General features: G+C 30.8%; 1 protein-coding gene and 1 long non-coding RNA gene across 2 annotated transcripts; both read left to right on the forward strand.

Annotated features, from left to right (window-relative positions):
- Positions 1–5165: 5165 nt before the first annotated feature.
- On the forward strand, positions 5166–8803 carry LOC141667967 (transcription initiation factor IIE subunit beta-like). Its single transcript, XM_074474622.1, has 5 exons — positions 5166–5377; positions 6470–6715; positions 7340–7471; positions 7726–7842; positions 8167–8803. Exons 2-5 carry the CDS (start codon positions 6470–6472, stop codon positions 8500–8502), a joined length of 831 nt encoding a protein of 276 aa, XP_074330723.1. The 5' UTR covers positions 5166–5377; the 3' UTR covers positions 8503–8803.
- Positions 8804–23615: 14812 nt separating this feature from the next.
- LOC141668631 (uncharacterized) lies at positions 23616–24914 on the forward strand. The gene is made up of 2 exons (XR_012553126.1): positions 23616–23944; positions 24042–24914. It is a non-coding gene; the product is annotated as an uncharacterized LOC141668631 (long non-coding RNA).
- The last annotated feature ends 383 nt before the right edge of the window (positions 24915–25297 follow it).

Below are 25297 nucleotides of genomic sequence, written 5' to 3' on the forward strand. Positions count from 1 at the left end.
TTCATCTTCTCTCCCAAAAGAGAAGTGAAATTGGCAACATTGATTTACAGAGAAGCTCAAGCTATTTGTATATCCGTTTAACTTCTCACCGGAGTAACGTTATAATGCCCGATTTAATTCTTGTATATTCTTAGGGGCATTATAATAGTTACCCGGTAATTAAATCCTAGTACAAACAAAAGCTAGATTATTGTATAGGATTTGATTTGTAAATCTTTGTAGTAGCTAGGAACTTTGTTGTTCTTAGATTGTAACCGGTTAATTTATTTACCGGAGTGTAGCAGCACCCTCGAGGATTTGTATACGAATATATATTTCCCCGAATATTTTGTGTTCCTCATTTTTATCGTTCCAAATACTATTCCTCTCAAGAACACGAAACCACTAATCGAGCACTAAATATTTTATCCGCTAAAGATTCGAAAGAATTTTTAATTTAGTGATTATCGTATTCAACCCCCCCCCCTTTACGATAATTCGGGACCTAACATGATATTCCTGGAAGTAGACCTACAAAAGGAGTAGTGATCAAGAAGTCAGTCAAACTGATGCTGAATGACCTTTAATGGAGGTCCTTTACTTCAATCAATCACCATGTATCCCGTCGAGCGATCTACGCCGTAGAGATATCCACACAAAAGCTTGAGCGGAGCAGCCGTATACTTGCACCAAACTCAGACCTACTCTTCTTCTTCTTTTTCTTCTCTCTCTCTCTCTCTGTCTCTCTTTCTCTCTCTCTCTCTCTCTCTCTCTCTCTCTCTCTCTCTCTTTCTCACCTTTTAGCTGCTAGGGTTTTGTGTTTTATTTAATAAAAACGTAACCCTAATTTTAGTATTAAGGATGTTGATATAGAGAGGTCAAAAACAGTCATAACCCTAATTCAAGTTAGAGTTTATTAAAATCTGAAATTTTATTTATTTAATAATTAAGTCTAACTCAATCATCAAATAACTACGGAATTTTAGATTTTATAATTTACAAATTCGAAATTCATTTATCCTATTATTTAAGTTCAACTTAATTAATAATAAATAATTAGAATTTCCTATTTAATTCAAAACTAAATTTAAATTATATATTCCTCCAACCTTTCTTTGTACGACCTATATGTTATTATTACATTGGTAATAATTTTAATATGTCATATTAAAATTATAAACAATGAAGAGCATCTAGTAATACATCATTGCTACCCAAGAATTAATAATTAAATTAGTGATCGATTAAACTTTTTATGAATAATGTATAATGTATTATAATCTCGCTAACCATATATTATAGATTAAATCATATGCATGCAATGTGTCATCCTCATTATAGTTTAATCCATGTTTTCTTGATCAATGAGTAGATTATCATATCAAATCAATATTTGAGTGTTGCCACACATTTCACAGTCTAGCTCACACAAGAGACCAATAATAACATTCCATAAAATAGGTGGGTTAAATCATTTCTAGATCATTCATGTTTCTCATACAATTCATAATATAGCCCAAGTACAATTTTATCATCATCCATTCATACATTTCAGTTACTATCTGCGGTTTTTTATGTTTTCCATTAAAACTAATATTTTAATTATTTTTCCGATTATATATCTAATTTAATTTTAAATTTTTAACTCATTATACAATTGATAATAAATGGGAAGTAGTAATAAAATTAGAAAATATAGAACAAATTGTTGTTAAAATTAATTATATATTTTTTAACTCCGTTATTATCGGAAAAAAATTAATTCATTAAAATATGATTTTTTGTTATTTTAGAAATTAAATCACTGCTGCATTGTTTAATTGCGGCAGGGACTACCCGCAATGTTTCAATGCTCGTGGTCTGCCGCAATATTTCAATGCTCCTAGTCTTCAGCTTTGTCTCATTGTTGTAGGTCCTCCGCAATGAAACAATGCGTGGCACCTGGTGGTTACTACAACCACCCGGGGTTGTGGACCAAAACCCTATATATATATATATATATATATATATATTACAACAACAGGGGGGTTTGATGAACAGTTTAATTAATATGACGATTATACCCCTACATTAATATTTGTATAATATTTATTATACCTCATCATTCATATATCAAAAATTATTATTTATTGTATAATTAATATGTGCATACATACATTACTAAATACATACATACATGCATACATACATATATAGAATATATATATATATTAATGAATGCACACATACATACACACAAATATACACACACATACAAATATACATACAAACATATATACACACAAACATGCACACACACACACATAAATAGATACACACTCATATATTCTTATTTGTCATCAGTTTAACTTCGTACTCATACATACATACATACACACACACATACAAATATACACACATATTTATATATACACATATATATACATACTCATATATTTTTATTTGTTATCAATTTAACAACGTACTCATACATACATATATACATACTTACATACATACATACATACACACATACATACATACCTATATACATACATACATACATACATATATACACACATATATTATATATATAATACAACACGGAGGTTTGATGAGAAATTTAATTAATATGACGATTATACCCCTACAGTAATATCTATATAATATTTATTTCACCTGATCGTTCATTTATTAAAAATTATTAATTGTTGTATAATTAATATGTGCATACATACATTAATAAATACATGCATGCTTACATACAGTAAATAAATAAATATATATATATATTAATACATGCATATATGCATACATACATACATACAGAAATACATATATATATATATATGCATGCATATGCATACACTCATATACACACATATACATACACACGCATACACAGATAGATACTTACTCATATATTATTTTATGTCATCAATTTAACATTGTCCCCATACATACAAATATGCATATAAACATACATACATACGTATATACATACATACATACATACATACATACATACATACATGCATGCATGCATACACACACGCATACACACACATATATACACATACATACATATATACATACTCATATATTCTTATTTGTCATCAATTTAACATCATCATCCAACACAATGAAATGACCAAATATTATATGTTAGGTCCGTAATCAACTGTAGGGGGGTGAATACCGTTTATGCAAATCATTCGATAAAATTTTAACAGAATCAACAGTTTTTATATTAACAGATAAAAACTGATTATAAAGTATTCTCTCAGAGGATGAACAATTATCCTTGAGAGCTGCTAGGTTATGCGAATGATATATCAGTGTACGCAACACTTATAGCATAAACCTAATTTGTGCTTTATATAGAGCACAATTACACAATCAATAAGGAATCATAATATATTACAATAAGGAAACGTATTACATATCCATGTATGATTGCTTCTGAGATAAAGTCCTTCAACGCCTTGGATTTATGCTTTCCTTTTCCTCCTCGAATATCTACTGATGTGAAAAATCCTGATGACATCCTCTGCTAATCATCAAGTACTGATATAAATACTGATGATGTCACTATTTAGTAAATCCTGATATTAAGTCCTAATAAGAACTTCTGATAGTTTCTGTCATGATATCATTAATTATATCTAGGGGTGTAAACGAGCCAAAACTGTTCGTGAGTTACTCGAGCTCGACTCGTAAAAAATTCGAATTCGGCTCGAAAATAATCGAGCCGTGCTCGAGCTCGAGCTTTTCGAATTTTTAACCGAGCCGAGCTCAATCTTCAAATTATTCGGCTCATAAGGTTTGCGAGCCTTATCGAGCCTCTATTAATTTTATTTTTTTATTATAAATATATTTTAATATAAATATCTATTATTTATTATATATTATTTATTTTTATCGAGTCGAACTCGAGCCGAACTCGAGTCGACTGATCATATTTCAAATTTTTTGTTAATATTTAGTGAATTAATTCGAGCTTTCGAGCCGAACTCGAACCTACCGAACCTTTTACGAGCCGAGCTTCGAACTTGAAATTAAAGGCTTGATCGAGCTTCAGCTCGAGCTCGAGCCCGAACTATTTTAATCGAGCTCGAGCCGAGCCTGGCAGTATTCGGCTCGACTCGGCTCGTTAGACCCCTAATTATATCTAACATTATATTAAATTGTATGAAATAAAAAATAAAATAAAATTTAATTTTAATATACATGTGTACGATGTATACTTCACTATTAATAATCTTGTGACATATATCATATGCTCCCACCGTCTCATAGGTTGTTAACATCATTAGGGGGGTTTGTTGAGCAAATTTATTTATATGGCAATTATACCGCTACATTGATATCTATATAATATTTAATTCACCTCGTCATTTATTTATTAAAAATTACTAATTTTTGTATAATTAATATGTGCATACATATATATTTATACATATATATAATAAATATATACATATATATAAATTAATACAGGGATACACACACATACATACTTGTATATTCTTATATGTCATCAATCTAACCTCGTCCTCCAACATAATGAAATGGTGAAATATTATATTAACTTCAATGAAATAAAAATAAAATAAATTATTTATACAAATATGTACGATTTATACTTTATTATAAGTAGTTCAATGACATATATCATATACCCCCACCGTCCCATAAATTGTTAACATCGTTGTTAAACACAAAGATTAAAAAAATGAATTATGTAAATGAAAAATTAGGAAACCGGAGATAAATTTTAGAGCCATTATAAATAATATGTTATTTTAGAAAATGTTAACAATCTGTTAGAACGTCCCGAAATAGAAAGTTATTGGGAATTAGAGTATCATATCATGTATCATTCTTCAGTGAGTAAACTTAGTACCAGTTGCCGTATGACTCGTCAATCACATTTCTAACATATAATATATAAAATAAAATAATTAAAAATCAAATTAATAATTATTTCATATTTAAAGTGATTGATAAACACCAAGCATACATAATTACTTATATTTATTTTACTTTTTAAACATTAACATATTACAAATATCATTTCATTATAAAGTGACAAAAATGTATATTAACATAATTTATTATTTCACGATTAAAAACATACCTCATACTCTCGATCAGCTCTTATTCTTATTTATAAATAATAAATAAATAAATAAATTAATAGTCATGAACGAGGTAACAACATAAATTTATGGTCAACAATACGAAAAAGGTTTCGAAATCTAGAGTATTGCCTTTCATTCCACGGCGTGTAGAGCTAGTTTTGTGTAAATAGAGGAGAGTTGAAGAAGAAGAAGAGGAGAAACATTCGTGCGTGTTGATCCTTTACTATATATATATACGTATAGATATGTATGTATGTAATTTTTGAATCGATCAGGTATGTTGTTAGTTCATTTTTCACAGTTTTTTGTTGTTATTGAAATTGATCTTTGTTTTGATATATGTGTGTGTTTATTTGTTTTGTTTGATTTGAGTATAGTGACGAGATTGTATTGAACAAGTTATAGTTGCTGGATTAGTTGTTTGCCTAATTGATCGTTCATAACTTTGTGCTGTTGCCAATAGTTGATTCTCGTGTTAGGTTATTATGGCTTTTGAAATTCATTAATGCCCATATGTTTTTATCCGTTTTTTCGAAGAATTCGAATTCTGAATTTACGGATTATTGGACTTTGATTTGTATAAAAACTATTGTGATTAGCTTGCTAAGTGTTTGATTAAAGTACCCACAGAAGTAAGAACTGTTCCCTTTATTTTTACCCTTGGCAACTGCCTTTGATCTTTACCTAGGTTGTAGATGGTATGATATGATGCTCGATATCGACTTTGTGGTCAATATCACTTTACTTCCATCCGGAAATGGCTGCAAGGGTTTTGTGGTTTTAACTGGAAGCAGGTTGAAGGTTGAAATGTTTACGCTCTGCAATAATATCGTTTAGTTTATCATTTTGTATTCTAGTTTAATATACCACGTATTGGTCGGTTCGAAAAGTTGGATGTGTTTGTATTAGTCTGCACAACAGCTAAATGCTAAGGTGCTTTAGTTTTTATATTTGGTCAAAAAACCATGATCCTGGCATTTAGTGATGCCGGATTACATGCAGCTTTGTCGTCCCCCTTGCAGCTATGTAAATTAGTACATAAAAAGTATCACAAACTGACACTCATCTGTATGCTGATTATTGAGTAACCGCTCTTTGATGAAATACAATCCAGTTTACTTTTATATCTTTTAAGCTCTTCGTAGCTGATATCCAATATGTTGTAATTTTAAGTTGAGCTATATCCGATACTATTAACTTTGGTGTTTGTATAACAAAATCTGGTCTTTTATGTAATTAGATTTTCATAATGGATATGACTTTGAGCATTTAATAAACGGCAGATGGATTTTGGCTCTAATAATAGCCAATGGTCTGTTTATTTTTTTGTGATAACAAAATTCTTTCTTTTTTGTCAAATCTATCAGATGGCATTAAAGGAGAGTTTAGATAAGTTCAAGAAGCAGCAAGAGATGTGCCAGACAACCCTTAGCAGCATAAAAGCAAATTCAAAGCCAACTCCGAGAGTCACACCTTATAACCCCGCAAATGCAAAGTCCGCTGCCCCTGCAGTAAAATTTTCAAGTGATACAGAAAGACTCACACACATTAACAGCATAAGGAAAGCCCCTGTAGGGGCTCAGATAAAGCGTGTTATAAACTTGCTACTTGAGGTACGTAGATCTCAGCTCTACTTCTATTTTTCTTGATCTATTACAGATGTTTATACCGCTTTGACATATTCATGGCATTTGGGAATTGGGAGAAACTATGATGTCACCGTTCTGGTTTGCAAGAGATTATTGGACTTTGAATTACACAGTCTGTGTTATGATAAGGAAATACCGAGATAGTATAGGTACAAGTATTGAAATACCCTTTATTAAGTTCCTTGTAGTTGCTATTTATGGATAGTTATGTTACCTCTATGGTTTGTATGGACATTTTTTCCTTAGTGGAGGGGGATAATGTGAATAGCCATAACTGAGAAGAGATTAAGGGTAATAATCATGTACACTTACCTATATTACATAGATAAAGTCTATTGCAAATATACATGATTATGTAAGTTTTCAACAACTTATTTCTATGTTATTTAGTGAGACTTCCCCTCTTCTACTCAATATTTAGGATGTGGTTCTTGACTTGTTTCCCGTTTTAGAATTTCTGCAGCTGTTGTGGTATAATTTTCAAGGATCTACAAGAATTGCAGGGAACTGGACTATGTACAATTGTGTTCTAGTCAGGAATTTGTTTATGTACATTTTCCAGTTCATGAATTTTCTTCATGTCTCCAGACAAGGCAAGCCTTTACAGCGGAGCAAATAAATGAAGCATGTTATGTTGATGTGAAGTCCAACAAGGCTGTATTTGACAGTTTGAGTAACAATTTAAAAGTTTATTATGATGGAAGGCGCTTCTCTTACAAGGTAATATTATCTTGAAAAGTTTTTTTTGTTGAGCTTTGGTTTTTTTTTTGCACAAGTACTTTGGGTTTTTTTAGCTCTTCATCAATTTGCCTTGAAAAATAGAAATACATATATATCAAAAAAGCTGATTTTATAAGCTATTCGCCTATTTATTATTTAGCTTTGAAAAAGAGAAATATATATATATGTATGTATATATATATTTGATTTGTATGTATCTTTGCGCTCATTACATGATTTGCCCATGCTTACAGTCCAAGCATGATCTAAAGGATAAGAGTCAACTTCTTAAGCTAATACGGAAGTTTCCCGAGGGTATAGCTGTAATTGATCTCAAGGATGCATACCCATCAGTTATGGATGATTTACAGGTAAATCTATATTTTAGTTCGAATTTGATTTGATCTGATGTAAATTTTAATAAGGTAGTGAATTTAAATTCAAATTAAGTAGTTAGAGTTATATTTCATATTTCTTGGATTTATGGAGTCAAATAGGTGAATAACCAAAAAGAAAATTTTTGGGTTAAACTGTTACTTTGGTATTAAATCTATTGATTTGTGACATCAATTTTAAATGCTAGTAGTATGGTCGTTATTTCGGATCACTATTTTTATTCTTTTAATGTTTTTTGGAGAGCCCTATAAGTGTATTTCTTATTTATTTTTTTGTACCTTCCTCTTTGGTTTACTTAGGCTCTGAAAGCTGCTGGGGAAATCTGGCTGCTGTCAAACTTCGATTCACAGGAAGATATAGCATACCCGAACGATCCCAGGGTACCTATAAAGGTTGATGATGATCTAAAACAGCTATTTAGGGGCATTGAATTACCAAGGGATATGATCGACATTGAAAAGGATCTCCAGAAGAATGGGATGAAACCAGCTACAAACACTGCAAAGAGGAGAGCCCAAGCACAGGTTCACGGCATCTCCAACAAGCCCAAGCAAAAGAAGAAGAAACATGAAATTAGCAAGAGAACCAAGTTGACAAACTCTCATCTTCCGGAGTTGTTCAAAAATCTCAGCTGATAATAGTCTATCAAGATGTCATCATGCTGTTGGTTCAGCTGTCAAGTTTCTTTTATATCCGGATATAGAGGGCTATGATTACCAAACAAATATTGTGCTTCATCTAGACAATTAATATACTGCACAAGTCTTAAAAGTTCATCTTCACTAACCTGTGTTGTGCATCCTGAAAGACAGACAAATCACTTGTCATCTGAGTATGCCCTTAAATACTTTGAAAAGGGTTAATATTTGTCTGGCCTTTGTTCTGATTGAATTCTTAAATCACGATTATTGAGTATTCTGTATAATATTTTGTTTATTTTGATTCATTAAAAATCATGGAACTATCAAAGAAATCTGATTATCTGAAGGAGCAAATTATGTGTTAGTCAACATCTTTCTGATGGTTTATTTTTGTGCACCCATAGAAGCGCTGACACTCAACTGAACTCGAGTATTGAAAATATGTGTTTTCAGTGCAACAGAATTCTTGGTTATGCGCGGGTTTGGAATATAAGTGAGGTCATGGAACTTGTTGCCTGTTTACAAAAGGGATTTTAATCTAAGGAGGCCACACCACTTGTTGCCCGTTTACAAGGTAGATTAGCTGAAATTACCTCTTTATGAGTCTTTTTAGAGTGAGTACGTATGAAATTATCATGACATTACTTAAAATGGCCGGATTGAAAGTACCTAAGCGCCCGTATGTTTTTTTAAAGAGGGTTCTGAAGCAGAGTTTCATACTCTGTAGAACCATGAATCACACAGAAAGAAATTGGAAGTGGAGTTTCTATCTCTTAAATTCTTTATGCAAAAGTATTCACCTCAAAAAGAAGCTATCACTGAAATCTTCTTTCCTTGTGTCATCTGATACAAATAATGGACTAGAAATTAGGTATGTTGGGGATGATAACCATCCTAATTACAAGGCGCCAATCTTATAGTAGATTACAAGGATCTTTTATCCTAGTCCACCCATTTGACCTAGCACGGAAATGCAATCCCTGCATTTGTGGTATGTTTTGAGATTTGGTTTTTAAGCTTTTTGTTTATGGCGTGTCTTGCTTGGTTTTTTCAGTAGCTCAAGGTTCTTTTGAGGAACTTGTTGTCCCGAAAAATCATCAAGATTCCGCATTACCTCATTCTGGATCACAAATTCAAATTATATACATTTCGTATGCACATGCAGGTACACATATAAATTAATATTCGCGTTGGAACAGAAAGTAGCAATTTCGACAAGTCTACTTGTAAATGTCAACACTCTCAGTTTTTTCCTATTTTATAAAGTTACCAGGTAGTTGCATATATATTCTGAATTTATGCAGATGGTGTTTGCGATGGACTTTGAGATAAAGGTAGATATGCTTGCTATTTTTAAACAAAGAAGAGGCTGGAAAAGCATATATAAGACTATCATTCATACTGTAATTTCATTATAATTGCTACCACAAAGAAAATATATCAAGGTATTAAACATTTTGCGTTGCTTGTGCAGCTGTATTAAATTGGCACATACTCTTGTCTCGAAATTGTCATCTTATTGCAGGTTTAATTTTTATTGTGGGAGGTTAGGAATATACCTATCTGGTATTCATGCGATTCTGGTCATGTGAGGATTCCTTTGTTTGTATCATGTAGACTGAGAATTAATCATTTCTTCTTCTTTTTTTTCCCATTGCTTGCTATTTGTGGACTTAACTGCAGCTGAGCTCTTTTATATATTAATAAGAAGTATCAGATTCCGAGGATGCAAGGAGCTTAACATATCTCATTAACCTTTTCTTTTTGGTATCTAACATATATTTTCTTTCCGTAACCACTTTACACTTTCTGGTCTGTAGCCTCTCTGTTTTGGCAAGTCTGGTGCTGGTCCGTATTGAAAATGCAAAATTTTTATTATTTTCTCTATGAAATTACCAGCTAGACTAGGAGGATACTGCAAGTTTAATCTTTATACTTGACCAAAATATAAATTTACTCGATGACTTCTATAGGTGACTGACTTCATATATATATTTTTCTCATACTTCTAAGCAATTGATTACCTCGATCTTTCCGTCCTCTCGTTTACTTCCAGATTATGGGAAGCAGATATGTAATGTAAATTGCAGTTAGTTATTTTGAACATCATTTCTATCAGTTGTTCTGCAGGTCCAGTGGGCGCTCAGGTTTTTCTAAATTTTCATGGTGTGTTTTGTATTATTAAGTTGATTGGGGCAAACTTTATCCACAAATTGTTCTTCTGATAGTTGATTGCCTTTGTGCATACGGAGCGTCTTCTTGCGTTCCAATGGTCAAAATATTGTGACTATACAGCAGGTAACACATACTTATCTCCCTAAATCTGATCTCTGTCGTGTATTTTTAGACATCTCTTAATAACCACATAGCTTGACATCAACCGCCTGTGTTCTACAATTGAGGTGTATACTAAATAATTTCCAACTAAATTGGTGGATGATTTGATTTTACTGAAAAGAAGCCTTTTTCCCCTGTCATTGTTATGGTTCTTGACCTTGTTACGTTGCATGACAGGATGTATGCCTTCACGGTCCTGTTCTTTCAGAAATAGTGTCTTGACCTTGTAAATATTAAGCCTACGACGGATGAACATAATTTATGTATTTGTAGGGACGGTTTTGATAAGAAATCTTTGTTGACATCGACATGATCTTATGCAGTTAATTATTAGCACACACGAAATGGAATTCCAAAAATACTCTCTCTCTCTCTCTCTCGCCCCCTCCCTCCCCCCCTCCCCCCGCTCCCTCTATCTCCCGACAAGACAATATTAGTATGTCATCTTAATTAGTCTACTCAGAGAACTACTTAGTGAACGGATCTGTTTCCTTATGCATGGCACATGTCAGCTCGACTAACAACCTCGTCGTTTTCCAAATTTTCTATATACATTCGTAAGCATACTACATAACTTATCCACGAAACCAAAGATCAACCAAATTTAAATAGTTTTCTCGCTATGTTATGCTATGAACATGCGTCTTGCTGCCCCCTTCACGAAAGTCTGTAGTTGCAACTTGCTGGACCAGATATCGCCATTTAAAGCTAAAAAATAACTTAATTTTTCATTTCATCATTTGACATCTTTACAACCAGAAAAGATATTTAATTGTCAGTGGTTCTTCTGAGATGTTTGACAATCAGTTTATTCCATTTTTACTGTTTACCTAAAAGTAAGTCCTCCACATCTCATACACTTCTTGTTCATGGTTACTTAATTGTAAAAAATAACTGATTATAGAAATTAGTTTTATGTTTCCCTACAAGAAGCATTTATCTAGATTGACACAGGGAAAGGCAAATTTTTGATGATACAAACACACTTCTCATAACACTGATGCACCTGCAAAATTTTACAGATGAACATTATCTGTTTTCTATATTCTAGTATAATTGTATAATACATAACATATTTCAGAAGTACTGTTGTAGTGCTGTAGCCATTAAACTGTTTACTTGTGTTTAATATACAACTCATGAAACAAACTATATGAAGAAATAACACTAGGATTGCACCTGTAAACTGCGAAAACCTTCTTTACATTGGAAGCATATTTTAATTTCGAGAAGCTAATTAGTTGTGAAGAGGGTTTGGTCCGCCTGGAACAGTCCGCTTTGACATGCCATAAATATTTTCAGTTCCCTGACCGTCGATGGCTGCCACTGGAGCTTCTGCAAGAAAACGGAATGGAAATGATAAATGCTTAATTCCCATCTCTGTTATTTCGGTTGTACTTCTGTGGATATCACGGCAGGTAGAGAGTTGAGTAAAGGCAAGTATGATCATGATGAACATAATTAAGACCCTGGCATACTGATTTCCCATAGTTGCTATATGATGCAAGGTAGCTGGAAAACAAAAATTAAGCAGATGAAGCAAATTAATATTGAGTTTGCTCTAATGCAAGCTGTGAAGTCTTTAATATGGTTAGGTAATCCGGGTCCATCAAGATCCTATTAATAGAAAATTTACGATAATATGAAATGTCTAGACTGTCCTCATATTTTCCGTTTATTGAAAAGCTGTTGTGCCTAAAATGGCCTGATAACAGTGTCTCTTAAAGATTAATCCGCTGAATCCACCTCATCTTTGCTGTTTATGTTGGTGGTAGCTCATCTTTGCTGCAGCTCATTACTGAAATTTATTGTTCTAACAGTCAGAGTATGGCAAGATCTCATATATCATTATCGCAAAATACTCGTTAATAATCAGCTACATGTGCTTTCCTGTCTACTATAAATTTATCATAACGGCTAATGTGATAAATTTACATGATGACTTGAGAGGTTTTCTAGGTCATTTTGTATGTGAATGTGTGATCATGTGAACAACCCTTTCTTGGAGGGGGGCTTAGATAGTTGACTTGCACTTATTTGGGCAAATCTAATCTAATTAATCAACATGCTGGTCATGTATGTACATAGTACTAAAGTAGTTTGGTTACGGTTAGAGACACGTGCCTCCGGACATAGTTGACAAAAGGGGACCATGATTATCCGACTGTTCTTACATTTGGAGTTTAAGTTTGATACATACTGGGAGTTCAGACAGATGTAAAAGGCTGTCCCTTAGTTGATAGACTTACCTCTTGATTTCAGATAATACACTCAAGCATAGTGCCCGAGAGCGTTCTAACCGGTCATACCTGCGTTGTCTTTGACAAGGTTTGAGGCCCCGACATCCCGTAAAGGGGATGAGGGTTATACCACTACACCAAGAGGTGTGGGGTAACTAGTCGGTCTGTTATTATGGGAAAAAGCACAAGTTATTTTTTTCATTCGAAAAGTCTAATTGACTGTAAACGTATATTTACATGTGAAATTTATGTCATTGAGCTCCTTGTTGAAACTTCAACCTGATCATTTTGTTACACTGTAAAAGGAATTGGAGTCTTGGTGTTAACGTGTACTCAATGTTATTTGAAATAATTGGCATATAAACAAGATTAGGTGCAACATTAAAACTTATGGGCCAAGCACAACTGCACTAGGTGTCTCAAAATGCATCACTTGTTTATTTACAAGTCAAACTTCTGCAAACTTGCATTTAAAATCAGTTCATACCAATACATTTTCTTTTAAATATGACAGCTAAACCATAAACAATAAACGTGGATTCAAATAAAAAGCTAAGATTGTGCATGGTAATTGATTATTCGAATGGCATCGATGTGCTTCAAACCCATCTCGGAGCTGTTTTCCTGGAAAGTGCAGGAGGTCCCTGTAATCCACTGAAGTCGCAAAATTTGCTTGCCAGTGCAACAAGTGTGGTCTTTTCCCTGTTTGAGTTATGATGACCAAGTCACTACTTGGAGCTTAAATTTTAAGACTTGGTTCAGTTACATCTTTAAACGTGGCTTATCTTCTTCCTCCTAATTATGGCTCCATTATAAGTAGTCAACATATGCTTTTCGTTGAAACTGAAATGATTTTGAAGGACATGGATTTTACTATTGTTAGGTTTGAATTTCTACAATTTTGATCTAAATAGAAATCGCGCAGCTCCACATTCAACAGGGTTGATGCTATTTATCGCTATTGCCTTGAGCTTATGTTTCAAATTCCCACAAGCTAAAGAATTTTTTTGGATCCTTCTTGAAAATTAGTATATAAAGATGATAATATCTCAATATTGAAAGTTAGTAATTGTGCAACTTCAGTTCCTGTGTTAGAGAGAAGAATCTTGTTTCCTGGAGTAAATAGCACACTAAACCACAACTTGAAGATGTCCTTGTGAAGTTTACATAGGTGTAGAATAGTTAGAGTATGGCTTTGTTGATGGTGTTTTAGCTTTAGATTATCAAAGTAGTCATCGACAATAATATTGATAATAGTGGTTAAAATCACAAGAATTGTAGTGGAAATTAGAAGTATACTCTTGGGCCTTGAGGAAGAGCAATGAAAATTATTAAACTACACTTAACGATTCTGGAGAGAAATATTCTGACTTCTACATCCGAGTTATTGTAGCCTGATAGAAATTTCTTGGATAAATTTCAATTTTCTTACAGGAGAGTGTCAGATTTAGCCATGCACTAATAAATTTGAGAAAAGGCCCAGATTCGCGAGGGATCTTTTTTATATCTGATAACCCTAAAGAGGGAAGGCACACAGATATATAAATCATATTTTATTATTTCTCTACAATCCATAACAATTTACACATAATAGTTAAATATATATCTAAGCATCTTAACATATTAATCGTATACCGAATAAGCAAAAACCATTTAAACAATTATAAAGTTGATGAATTAAGAACAGCTCACCGGAGTCCCTGGTGAATGCTATGCCCCTATTCTGACTTCCCCGTCATCTTGGGCTCTGCAACTTCAGGCGTCTCAACGGACTATCCACCGTTCCCTGCTTCTTCATCTTTATAATTATTATTATAGTAAATGTTTATTGGGTACTTGATCTGTATGAAATTTAGCCTAAATATATGTATTAACTGTTATGCTTTCTTGTTATAGATTGCAGAGATGAGGTTTTTAGCTTGCCATTAGTGTATAAAGAAAAAGAAATTTGTATATGAAAACTCAGAGAATAACTTGGCAGATGATTTTAAACTCTTAAACTTAATTCAAAGAAATACTGATGCCTCTCTCTTCATTACAATTCCTCCTTTTATAGAAGGAGAGATTTCTATTACATCATATATTTTCCGACATAATATTCTTCTTCTTCTGTCTTCTTTTGCATCTTCTGTCTTCTTTTGCAAATTTTTCTTCCGTCTACTTTTTCTTCTGTCTTCTTTTTCTTTATGTCCTCTTTTTCAACTTTTCCAATTTTTTCTTCTGTCTTCTTTTGCAAATTTTTTCTTCCGTCTACTTTTTCTTTCCTCTTTTTCAAAAGCTGAATCCACTTTCTGTAATTTGTCTGCCATTCCACCTTCTTTTTGACTTTAGAGATAAAATTTCTGGTAAATGTCCTTGTCTTTTCTGCTGCTGTCTTTTTCTTCTAGTAACCTTTCTTCTTTGTTGCTGCTGTCTTTTTCTTTTTCCTGAAAATTATTTTTATTATTATTTTTTTTTTTTTTTTTTTTTTTTTTTTTTTTTTTTTTTTTTTTACAGTCACCAATATAATTTGGGCCGTAGCGTTATTTGTAATATGTTTTCAGTCACCAATTCTTATTGGGCCGAAATATCATTTGTAATATGCTTTCAGTCACCAATTCTCATTGGGCCGAAATATCATTTGTAATATGCTTTCAGTCACCAATTCTCATTGGGCCGAAATATCATTTGTAATATCCATAGGTCACCAATTCTCATTGGGCCTATCAATTCATCGTTATTATTACATTGTTAGGTCACCAAATTCTATTGGGCCTAACTTTCATCAAATAGTATTACATTGTATTATATGGTTAGGTCACCCTTTCAGGGCCTAACAAATATTTATGCAAAGGGATCAGAACATCCTTCTTCTTTTGTTGCTATATTCTTTAGAGTTGCCACTGGTCTCCGTCTTTGTCCTGATAATAAATTCTGATAAATTTCCTTTGTCTTCTGAGCATGATTGTGCTTTAAATCTGATAATCTTGCATGCATTTCGTTCAAAGCTGTAGTATCCCTGCTAATTATATCATTATTATAATAAATAGTTAGTATTTCTTCTGCTAATCCACCTTTACTTGTGCCAATGACACATGCCTTTCCTCCTCGTATCATATCTTCAAGTTTAGACTTCAATGTTGCTATGCCGATTGCTCTCTTGTTACACAACCAGTCGCCAAATTGCTCTATTGTACATGCCATGTCCGTCTTTAGGCTAGTATTTTCGCCTTCTATAGTAGTATTCCTGCCATACTTAAATATTTGACAGAGTAATATGGGTTTTCCTGTTAAGTCAGTACAGGCATCAAAAACCTGTATACCATAAATTCCTCCTGGTCCGTATGAATTCATGTAAGATTGAAGGCTTTGTGTTATAGTTGATGGTAGTTGTGCTATACTTGATAAGGTTTCATCTACCATTATTTTATCAATAAATCCTAAGAGTAATAGGTTTTTTACTACAGTTGAATCTGCGTTTTCCCTACAGATATACCTTGGGTATTTTCCAAATTTCCCATTTCTCAGGATTGTAGTATTGGTTTTATAATCATAGTACTTTTGTATTTTTTCAAAGGACTCGGTATATTCTTTGGTAAAGGTTACACGATCTTTTAGGGTAATGGTGTTGATAGTATTTTCTGGTATGGTTATTGTTTTGATAGTAGGAGTATTGGCTAGTCTTGATACAAAGGTTTCTGGGGTTTTTTGTAGATTGTTTAATATTCTGAGTTTTCCTTCTAAAGTAGTAGTGAGTTGGCTGATTTCCTCGTTAATAAAGTTTATCTGGTCATTCTTTTCCTTTATCTTCTGAATTACTTCTCCCACCTGTATCATAATACTGCTAATACTTTCCATTTTCCCTGCTAAGATAGTCTGCAAGAATATTTTTAGTACCTGATATGTTTTTTACAATAAAATCATAATAACTAAAAAATGCTTGCCAATTTCTTCTTTTATTTAATTCTGGTAAAGGGTCAATTTTATTGAATATAAATGATCTTACTTGAGTATTATCTGTTCTTACAACAAATTTTACAGGTAGTAAATGATAATGAAATCTTTTAATCCCTAATTTTACAGCTAATAGTTCCTTTTCATTAATATGATAATTCTTTTCATTGGGTTTCCATGTTCCAGCTGCATATCCACATATTAAAGGGTTTTCTTTATCAATATCATCTTTTTCAAAAGCTACTAATACTGCTCCCCATCCTATATCACTAGCATCTGTAAATAGTTCTAACTGATCACTATCTTTGGGTAATCGTAGTTTAGGTAAATTTTCTACCTTTGTTTTTAATGTTCTTATTGCATTTGTATGATCTTCCTTCCACTCAAAAGTTTTATTTTTCTTTATTAAATCTTGTAGTGGTTTTCTTAATTTTGGTAAATCTTTTATATAATCGGAAGCGTAATTTATTATTCCTAAGAATTGTTGTACTTCTTTTTTATTTTCTAAAATTTCTTTAAAATTCTTTATTTTTGTTGATATATGTTCTTGTAATTGAATTCCTTCAGAGTCTATAATATATCCTAAATATTCTATTTTGTGTTTAAATATTTCTGATTTCTTTTCTGATAGTAATATTCCATGTTTTCTAATAGTCTGAATAAATATTTCTAGATGTTTTGAATGATCTGTTAAATTATCACTAAATATTAATATATCATCTATATATACTAGAATAAAATCATTCATTTCTCTAAATATTTTATCCATTCTTCTTTGAAATATTTGTGGAGCTGTTCTTAATCCAAATGGTAGTACTATCCATTCATAATGTCCTTGTGGAACGCTAAATGCTGTTAAACATCTAGATTCCTTAGTTAATTTTATTTGCCAGTATCCACTTTTACAATCAAATTTACTAAACCATTTTTTATTACTTGTTTGGTTGATTAAATTTCTTTTATATGGTAAAAAATATCCATCAAATACAGTCTTTTTATTTAGTTCTCGATAATCTATTACCATTCTAGCTTTTCCTCTTTTTACTTCATTATGATTTCTTACTAAAAACGCTGGGCTACTATGCGGACTTTTACTTTCTTGTATTAGTCCTAAGTTTAATAATTCTTTTATTTGAACTCCTAACTCCTTTTGATCTGTTGGGCTATATCTTATTGGTCTGTTTCTAATTATATCATTAGGGTTTATTAGTTTTATTTCAGCATATATTTTTTCTGTTTCCCATAACTTCATTGGATGTTCTCCAAAATTTATTTCTAAGGCCTTTAAATATTTTTGTTTTAATAGTTCTAGATTCATTTTTCTTTCTGCTTTAATATTACTTATTTCTATTGATTTTACAGGTATTATTCTTTTTAATACTATCCATTTTTCGCAAGGTGTTAGCAAACTTATCCTATCTTGTTTTATTATTTGAGTTTTAAAAGAATCTAAAAAGTTATTTCCTAGTAACATTTGTTGTTTCATATTATTTTCTTGGTATATTATAGGTAACCTAAATCTTATTTTTCCTAATATAAATCTTACATTTTCTGCTATTATATCTATCTCTTTTTTATGGTTATTGAATCCTGTTACTATTATTCTATTTTTTGTATGCTTCCATTTGTGTTGAGTAAATACTTCTTCTTTAGCTAAACAAATATCTGCTCCGCTATCTATAAATATCTTTTGTTTTATATATTTCGTAGGTTTATATTCTACCTGTGCTTCAATATATATAGCCACCATTTTATTCTATTCAGTAGTTAAACTTTCATTATTACTATCATTTTCATTTATATAATTTATTTCTTCTGGTTCTGTTTCACTTATATAGAATACTTCTTCATCATACCAGTTATTATTATCTTCTCTTATGTATTCTAGTTTCATTATTAATTCGGTGGTATCTATGTATTTTACTCCCTTTTGCTGTAATTTAGGACACTTATTTGCATAATGTCCCTTTTCATTACAATTCCAACATTTACAATCTGCTATTTTTGTTTTATTTCTTTTTCTAAACTTTCTCTTATATCTAAATCTCTTTCTATTTTCAGGAGTATTTCTATATTTTTTAAATTTTCTTCTTTTAAATCTTCGATTAAATGGTTTATAAGGTCTATAGGTTTTATTTTGTTTTCTATAATATTCATTTTGATTATTATAATCTAGTTTCCTATATTTCCTATACTTCTTTCTAGTTTTATAATCTTGATTATCACATCCAAATATTAATTTTTTCTCTGTAAAATTACAGATTTCTCTTAATCCTTGTTTTTTATCCTTTTTAATTTTCTGTTGAATTCTATATTCTTCACATTTTCGAGTTAAATATGCTCTTAATAATCTAATTCTTTCTCCTAATGTATTTTCTTTAGGTTCTAGATTATTATATTCTTTAGTTATTTCGGTATTATAAGGTGAAGGTAGATGATCATAATACAGTTGTTGATATACTAAGCTTTCATTAGGTAAAAACTTAGCTTCATAAAAGAATTTAGTAAAACTTATAGTATATTCTGGTAATTTACTAATCCTGCAACATTTCATATTATTTAGATACATTGTTATTTCTAATTTTCTTTCTACTGTTATATTTTCTTGAGCTACAAACCATCTTTCTCCTAGAAATTCTCTTTTTAATAATATATCAAATGCGTTTAACGTATCTTTCCAGCTTCTAGCATACGTTCTTACTTGTCCTTTTAATTCATAAATAATATTTTCTAACCAAAATGCTGCTTTTCCTATAATTGTTTTTGATATTAGTTCAAAAACATAATCCAGATCTTCTATATTTTTTGAATTCATTAAGGCTATATACATCCCTAAATTCCAATCTTTTATCCTTCTACTTATTTCTTGATCGTCGTAGACATTATCTAAATCTAGAAAATATCCATTTATATTTATTCCTTGGTGTATTGATCCTATGAAATCTTGTACTTCATTTTGTTGTCCTATAGGTATATTTCCTGGCATTTTAATATTATTTTTAGTTATTATATGATCTTCTATTTCTTCTTCCGGGTATGCATCGTTATCCATTATATTATCTGATTCGGTTTCATAATTTGTTTGTTTATGTGAAGTTTCTCTTTCTTCTATATCACCTTCATCGCTTTTCTCTTCATTTGTTATTATTGCATTTACGGTTTTTCCGAGGGCTTCTAATATTTCTTTATTTTCTTTTATTATTATTTCCTTTTCCTCATTATCTGATTCCTCTAAGTAATTTAATCCTTCTTCTCCTAGATTACTATCTGATATACTTGTATTACTGCTCTCATCTTGTTCTTTGTTCGTTTCTGGATTACTATCGTCAGACTTAATAATTTCCTTTCCTTTTAATTCTATTTTTAATTGATTAATCTCATTTTTTAAATTATCTATTTCTTTTAGTACACTTATTACTTCTAACTTTGTTTCTTTTAATTCTTTCTTTTGGGTTTTATATTTTTTTTTATAAAATTTATATTTATTTAACCATTCTATATTAGTTTTAGTTTTTAATTTAGCATTTTCTTTTCTTAATTCTTTTAGTTCATCTTCTCTTATTTCTTGTTTTATAGGTTCATATTTTTGTCTTTCTTTTTCCAGTAACTCTTTTCCATGTTTTTTAAGAAATGTTATAGCACTATGTTCTGTTATAGACATTTTCCTAAAATTTTCCTGATTTATGAAGCTCTGCTAAACCATTTATTGTTCTTTTAACGCCTATAGTTATTTTCGGTTTTGATTTGCTTATATCCATTAATATAGGTTCTTTAGTTCTTCCTATTACTGTTATAGGTACTAGTTCTGGTTCTTCTGTTTCATCTTTAATTATTTTCTTTTCTTTATTTTTTTCTAAACTATTTTGTATAATGGTTAACTTATCTAATATTTGTTTAAAGATTGGGATTTCTGATATATTCCATAACGCTGTTATTTCTTCCTTAATTATCTTTCTACTAATTTCTTGATTTTCTTCCATCTTTTTTAATATAGCGTTTAAACTTTCCTTTATAAATATTTCGTTCCAAATATCTTTTATTTGGTTTTCAGTATTATTCATATTTATAGACTCGTTTTCTCCATTCTCCTTTAATTATCCATATTTTTCTTTTCTTACCTTTTATTTTCTCTAATTCTTTTACTTCTTCCTCTAGTTTTTCTTTTTCTTTTAAGTATTGTAGTTCTTTTTCCTGAGACATAATTAATGTTTCTTTTATTATCCTATTAATAGTTTCTATTTCATCTTTCTTTTCATTTATTTCCTTTTCAGGGTTCATATTCTGTCTATAAATCTTAATTTATTCTGATCATTTATTTCTATTCCTTCATTGGTTATATTATATTTTATTTCATTTAAGAAATCCATTCCTAATAATAGTTGATAACTAACGTCATTTTCTATTACTCCTAGGCTTATATTATATTCTAAGTCTAAGATTTTTAATCTTAATTTTATACTTTTTGTTATTATTGTTTCTCTCGAGCTATTTGGTTCAGTTATTATTTGAGGTTCTATTTCCTCACATTTGTTTGAGTCAACTTCAGTTATATGTATTTGACTTTTTGTTGCTCCGGTATTTATTTCTGTTATGACTTCTTTGGCAAATATTCCATTAAATATTATTGTTTTTATTCTTAATTTATCTGATTCATAACACGGTAATCTTATTAAATCTAATTTTCTACTGGTCATACTCATTGATCTAACTAAATTTATAGGGTTGTGTTCTCTTCTAAAACTTAATCTAGATCCTTCTAATATTGGTTTAATTCTTTGTGTTGGAATTATTTGTCTATTACTAAAGTCTATTGTAAATTCTTCTGGGATTGTTATTTGAGATTCTTCTTTATGTTCAATTTTTTCTAATATATCATTATATAATTTTGGTACTATTATTCCTAATTCCGTTTGTTTCTTTACATGATGGTTTCCAGTCATAGCATATACTATTTTAGTTTCTATACTAATTACTTTACTTCCCTTTTGCATTTTTATTCCATCTAATTTATAATATAATGTTAAAGATCTTTCTTTATTTTCATCTCTTAATGATATGCTGAAATCAGGTTGTATTATAAATTTTAATTTCTGATATATTAAGTTTCCTTTTACTACTGCTATTAATGAATCTTGTATATTTCCTATTATTCTATCGTCTAGTACATATATTTGTATGGGAGTATCAATATTTTTCTGAAAATATGCTTTTATTGTAAATTCTATTGCTCCAAAATAAATATTTTTTAGTTTATTTGCTTCCTTTTGTTTTAATTTAGATAGTTCTTTTTTATCAAACCATCTGTTATTAAATTTATTTTTGCTTTTCCATTTATTGTATCTATGTCTATTATATTTTCATGTTTTTGAGCTATATATCTAACTTCTTTATTTCTTTCAAAATATGATGTTTTGAATATTTTTTTTATTGTTAGTTCTTCTGTTTCACTTTGGATTTGATTATATATATCTGGTTTAAAACTTAGAGTTTGTGATGTTCCTTCTTCGTATTCATCCATTTGATAATATACATCTTGTGTTTCACTTGATTTCTCTAATGACATTTTTTTTTTTTTTTTTTTTTTTTTTTTTTTTTTTTTTTTTTTTTTTTTTTTTTCAAACTATATTATTATCCAGTTATATTACTTGATAAAATTATTCTTTTAAGTCCTTGAATTCTTAGTTTATTATTTCTAAATGTTATTATCATATTTCCAAGTTGTTGATAACATCTTATTATTTCGTCCGTATTTTCTCTTGTCCATTCAATTTCATTTTTTCTTTCTTGCAATTTTTCTAGTTCTATTTCTAGTTTTTCTTGATTTTTTATTAATTCTTTTATTTTTCTATTATTTCTAGTTATTGCATTTGGATCTATCCAATTCATTTTTTTAAATTTTTTGCCTTAAATCATCTATTAATTTATATTGTTCAGTTAATACTTCTTTTAATTCTTTTATTTGAATTTCTAAATTAGTTTCTTTAATAAATTTTTCTCGTTTTATTAAAAGTTTTTCTTCTTCCAATCTTCTAATTTTTTCATCTCTCTCTTCCAACATTGTTCGTAATCTAGCTATAATATCAGATTTTTCATTTATTATTTGCATACTTATTTTACAACTTTCAATATGTTGATTTATATCTTTATTAAAAGTAAAGTTTTTATCTGCTATTAGTTTAATACTTTCTAACTTATAGTCTTCCATATAATATTTATTTTATTTATATAAATATATTAATTGTCTATATAGATTTTTCTTACACATTTGTTTTGTTTCTTTTTTCTTTACTATAAAATAAATTAATAGATTTGCTATTATTTTAGATTTATAACTTTTATTCTTATTTTTTAGTAATTTTGCTGGAGGTCTCATTTAATTTTTAATTTTTACTATTCATAATTACTATTCATTTTTTACTATTCATTTTTTACTATTCATCAGTTACTATTCATTCCGAAATTTTGCTACAGTAATTTACTGTTCATTTTTTCCGGCCTATTTTCTAGCTCTGATACCAGATTCGCGAACGATGTATGTTTATGATGTCTTGCAGTTCGTCCAAATAGTTGCAATCCTAACTTGTGTTTCATTTTTTCTTGGGTGGTAGTTGCGGTGAGGGTGTGTGGGGTTGGGGGTTGTAAGTGTATATCAAAAAACTTGATGTATTGAATATTGTTTCTTGACAGTTTTTTTAAGCACTACCTGTGCTTCAGCACTTACAGGCCTATTGATTCCGATATCTGTTGAATATATACCACAAGAATTTGGTACTAGGCATGCTTGAGTTGATTGACTTATGTGGGTGTAGTGATGCTGCAGCAAATTTTGCAAGGGATATCCAGATTCCAGAAAGACCAAGAGAGCAATAGAGCCCTCATATCTTTCTCAACCGTGGACTAACACCTACTAGCTAAAGAGAAGGCAGGTCAGTATACCTATTTGTGAATACTAACACACTGTTCACCAGTATGAACCTGGCATAGAACTCATTGTGATTGTAGATACTTGTTTCAATCATGCAGTTGTCATTGGACGGACTAAAACATGACAAGCTGATCTTTGAGTTTCTGGGAAATGCATCCAGAGTCTTAGCTTGTTCAGGCATATATGTAAGTTCAAAAATGGTTCAGAAAAAGTAAATTGATTTATAATTGGAACATTTTTATCGTTGAGTTGAAAAATAATGGAAACTCTGTCTTTGACGGCTATTGAATTATAAAAATATGTGAGCTCTTCAACTTGTAGATGATATGGAGTTGAGAAGGTAAACTAACAAAGACTTCACAATATTCTCACCTACATTGCATCAAACAATATCAATCTCTCCCTATAAATAACTATTTCAAATAACTATTTTTCCATCTCAAATTTCACAAATCCCGGACTTAACTCCCCCTCTGAACCTTTGCTCTTATAAAAAATGGCTACTGCTAGGCATTGCTTCATCCTTTCTTTAGTTGCAGCTCTATCACTAGCAGTTATAGATGTGAGTTTCGCTCGCCACTTGCTGCAAACTTCAGTACCAACACTTCCAACTATCCCATCTTTGCCTAAGGTTTCAATGCCCCCATTGCCTACAATGCCAACACTTCCAAAAGCAGCAATGCCTCCATTGCCAACAACTCCTCTGCCCACTCTACCAACTATTCCAACACTTCCGACGATGCCTACTACAATTCCCAAGCTGGTACTACCTCCTCTGCCCGCATCATTTCCAACAATTCCAACAACGATGCCTTCTATTCCAAACATCAACATTCCCACAACATTCCCATCCATTCCTTTCTTCACTCCACCACCATCCACTACTAGCCCTTGAGACAAGAATTAATATAAAAATCACTGATTTTTATGAGCTTTGTATTGATTTTATGAATTTTCTTTTGCCTCCAGAACTTATGAAACATTTTGTGGTCTCATGACGTTTCTGTTTTCATTATTCATGTGTGTGCATCTTTTGCTGTTGTAAGATTCCAACTGGAATTACTATTTGTCTGTATATTGGTATTGAGATTTTTCATTATTTCTTATTGTGTTTCTCATTAATAACCTCGTATGTAGGAAGCAAACGATGACAGTACAAATTATCAGAAATCAAAACCAAGATATAAAATACAAAAAGAAGTTCTTATAGAAGTAGTGAATCTTTCCAAGTTCTGGTTCCGCAACAACGTGATTCACCATATAATATACCTAGATAATAAAACAAACTATAAACAAACAAGATTATATTAACTAGGATATTTGCCCGCTTTGCTTGCCAAATTTTTGCTTTTAT

This window comes from Apium graveolens, chromosome 6, assembly GCF_009905375.1.
Source record: "Apium graveolens cultivar Ventura chromosome 6, ASM990537v1, whole genome shotgun sequence".
In the NCBI taxonomy this organism is placed as follows: domain Eukaryota; kingdom Viridiplantae; phylum Streptophyta; class Magnoliopsida; order Apiales; family Apiaceae; genus Apium; species Apium graveolens.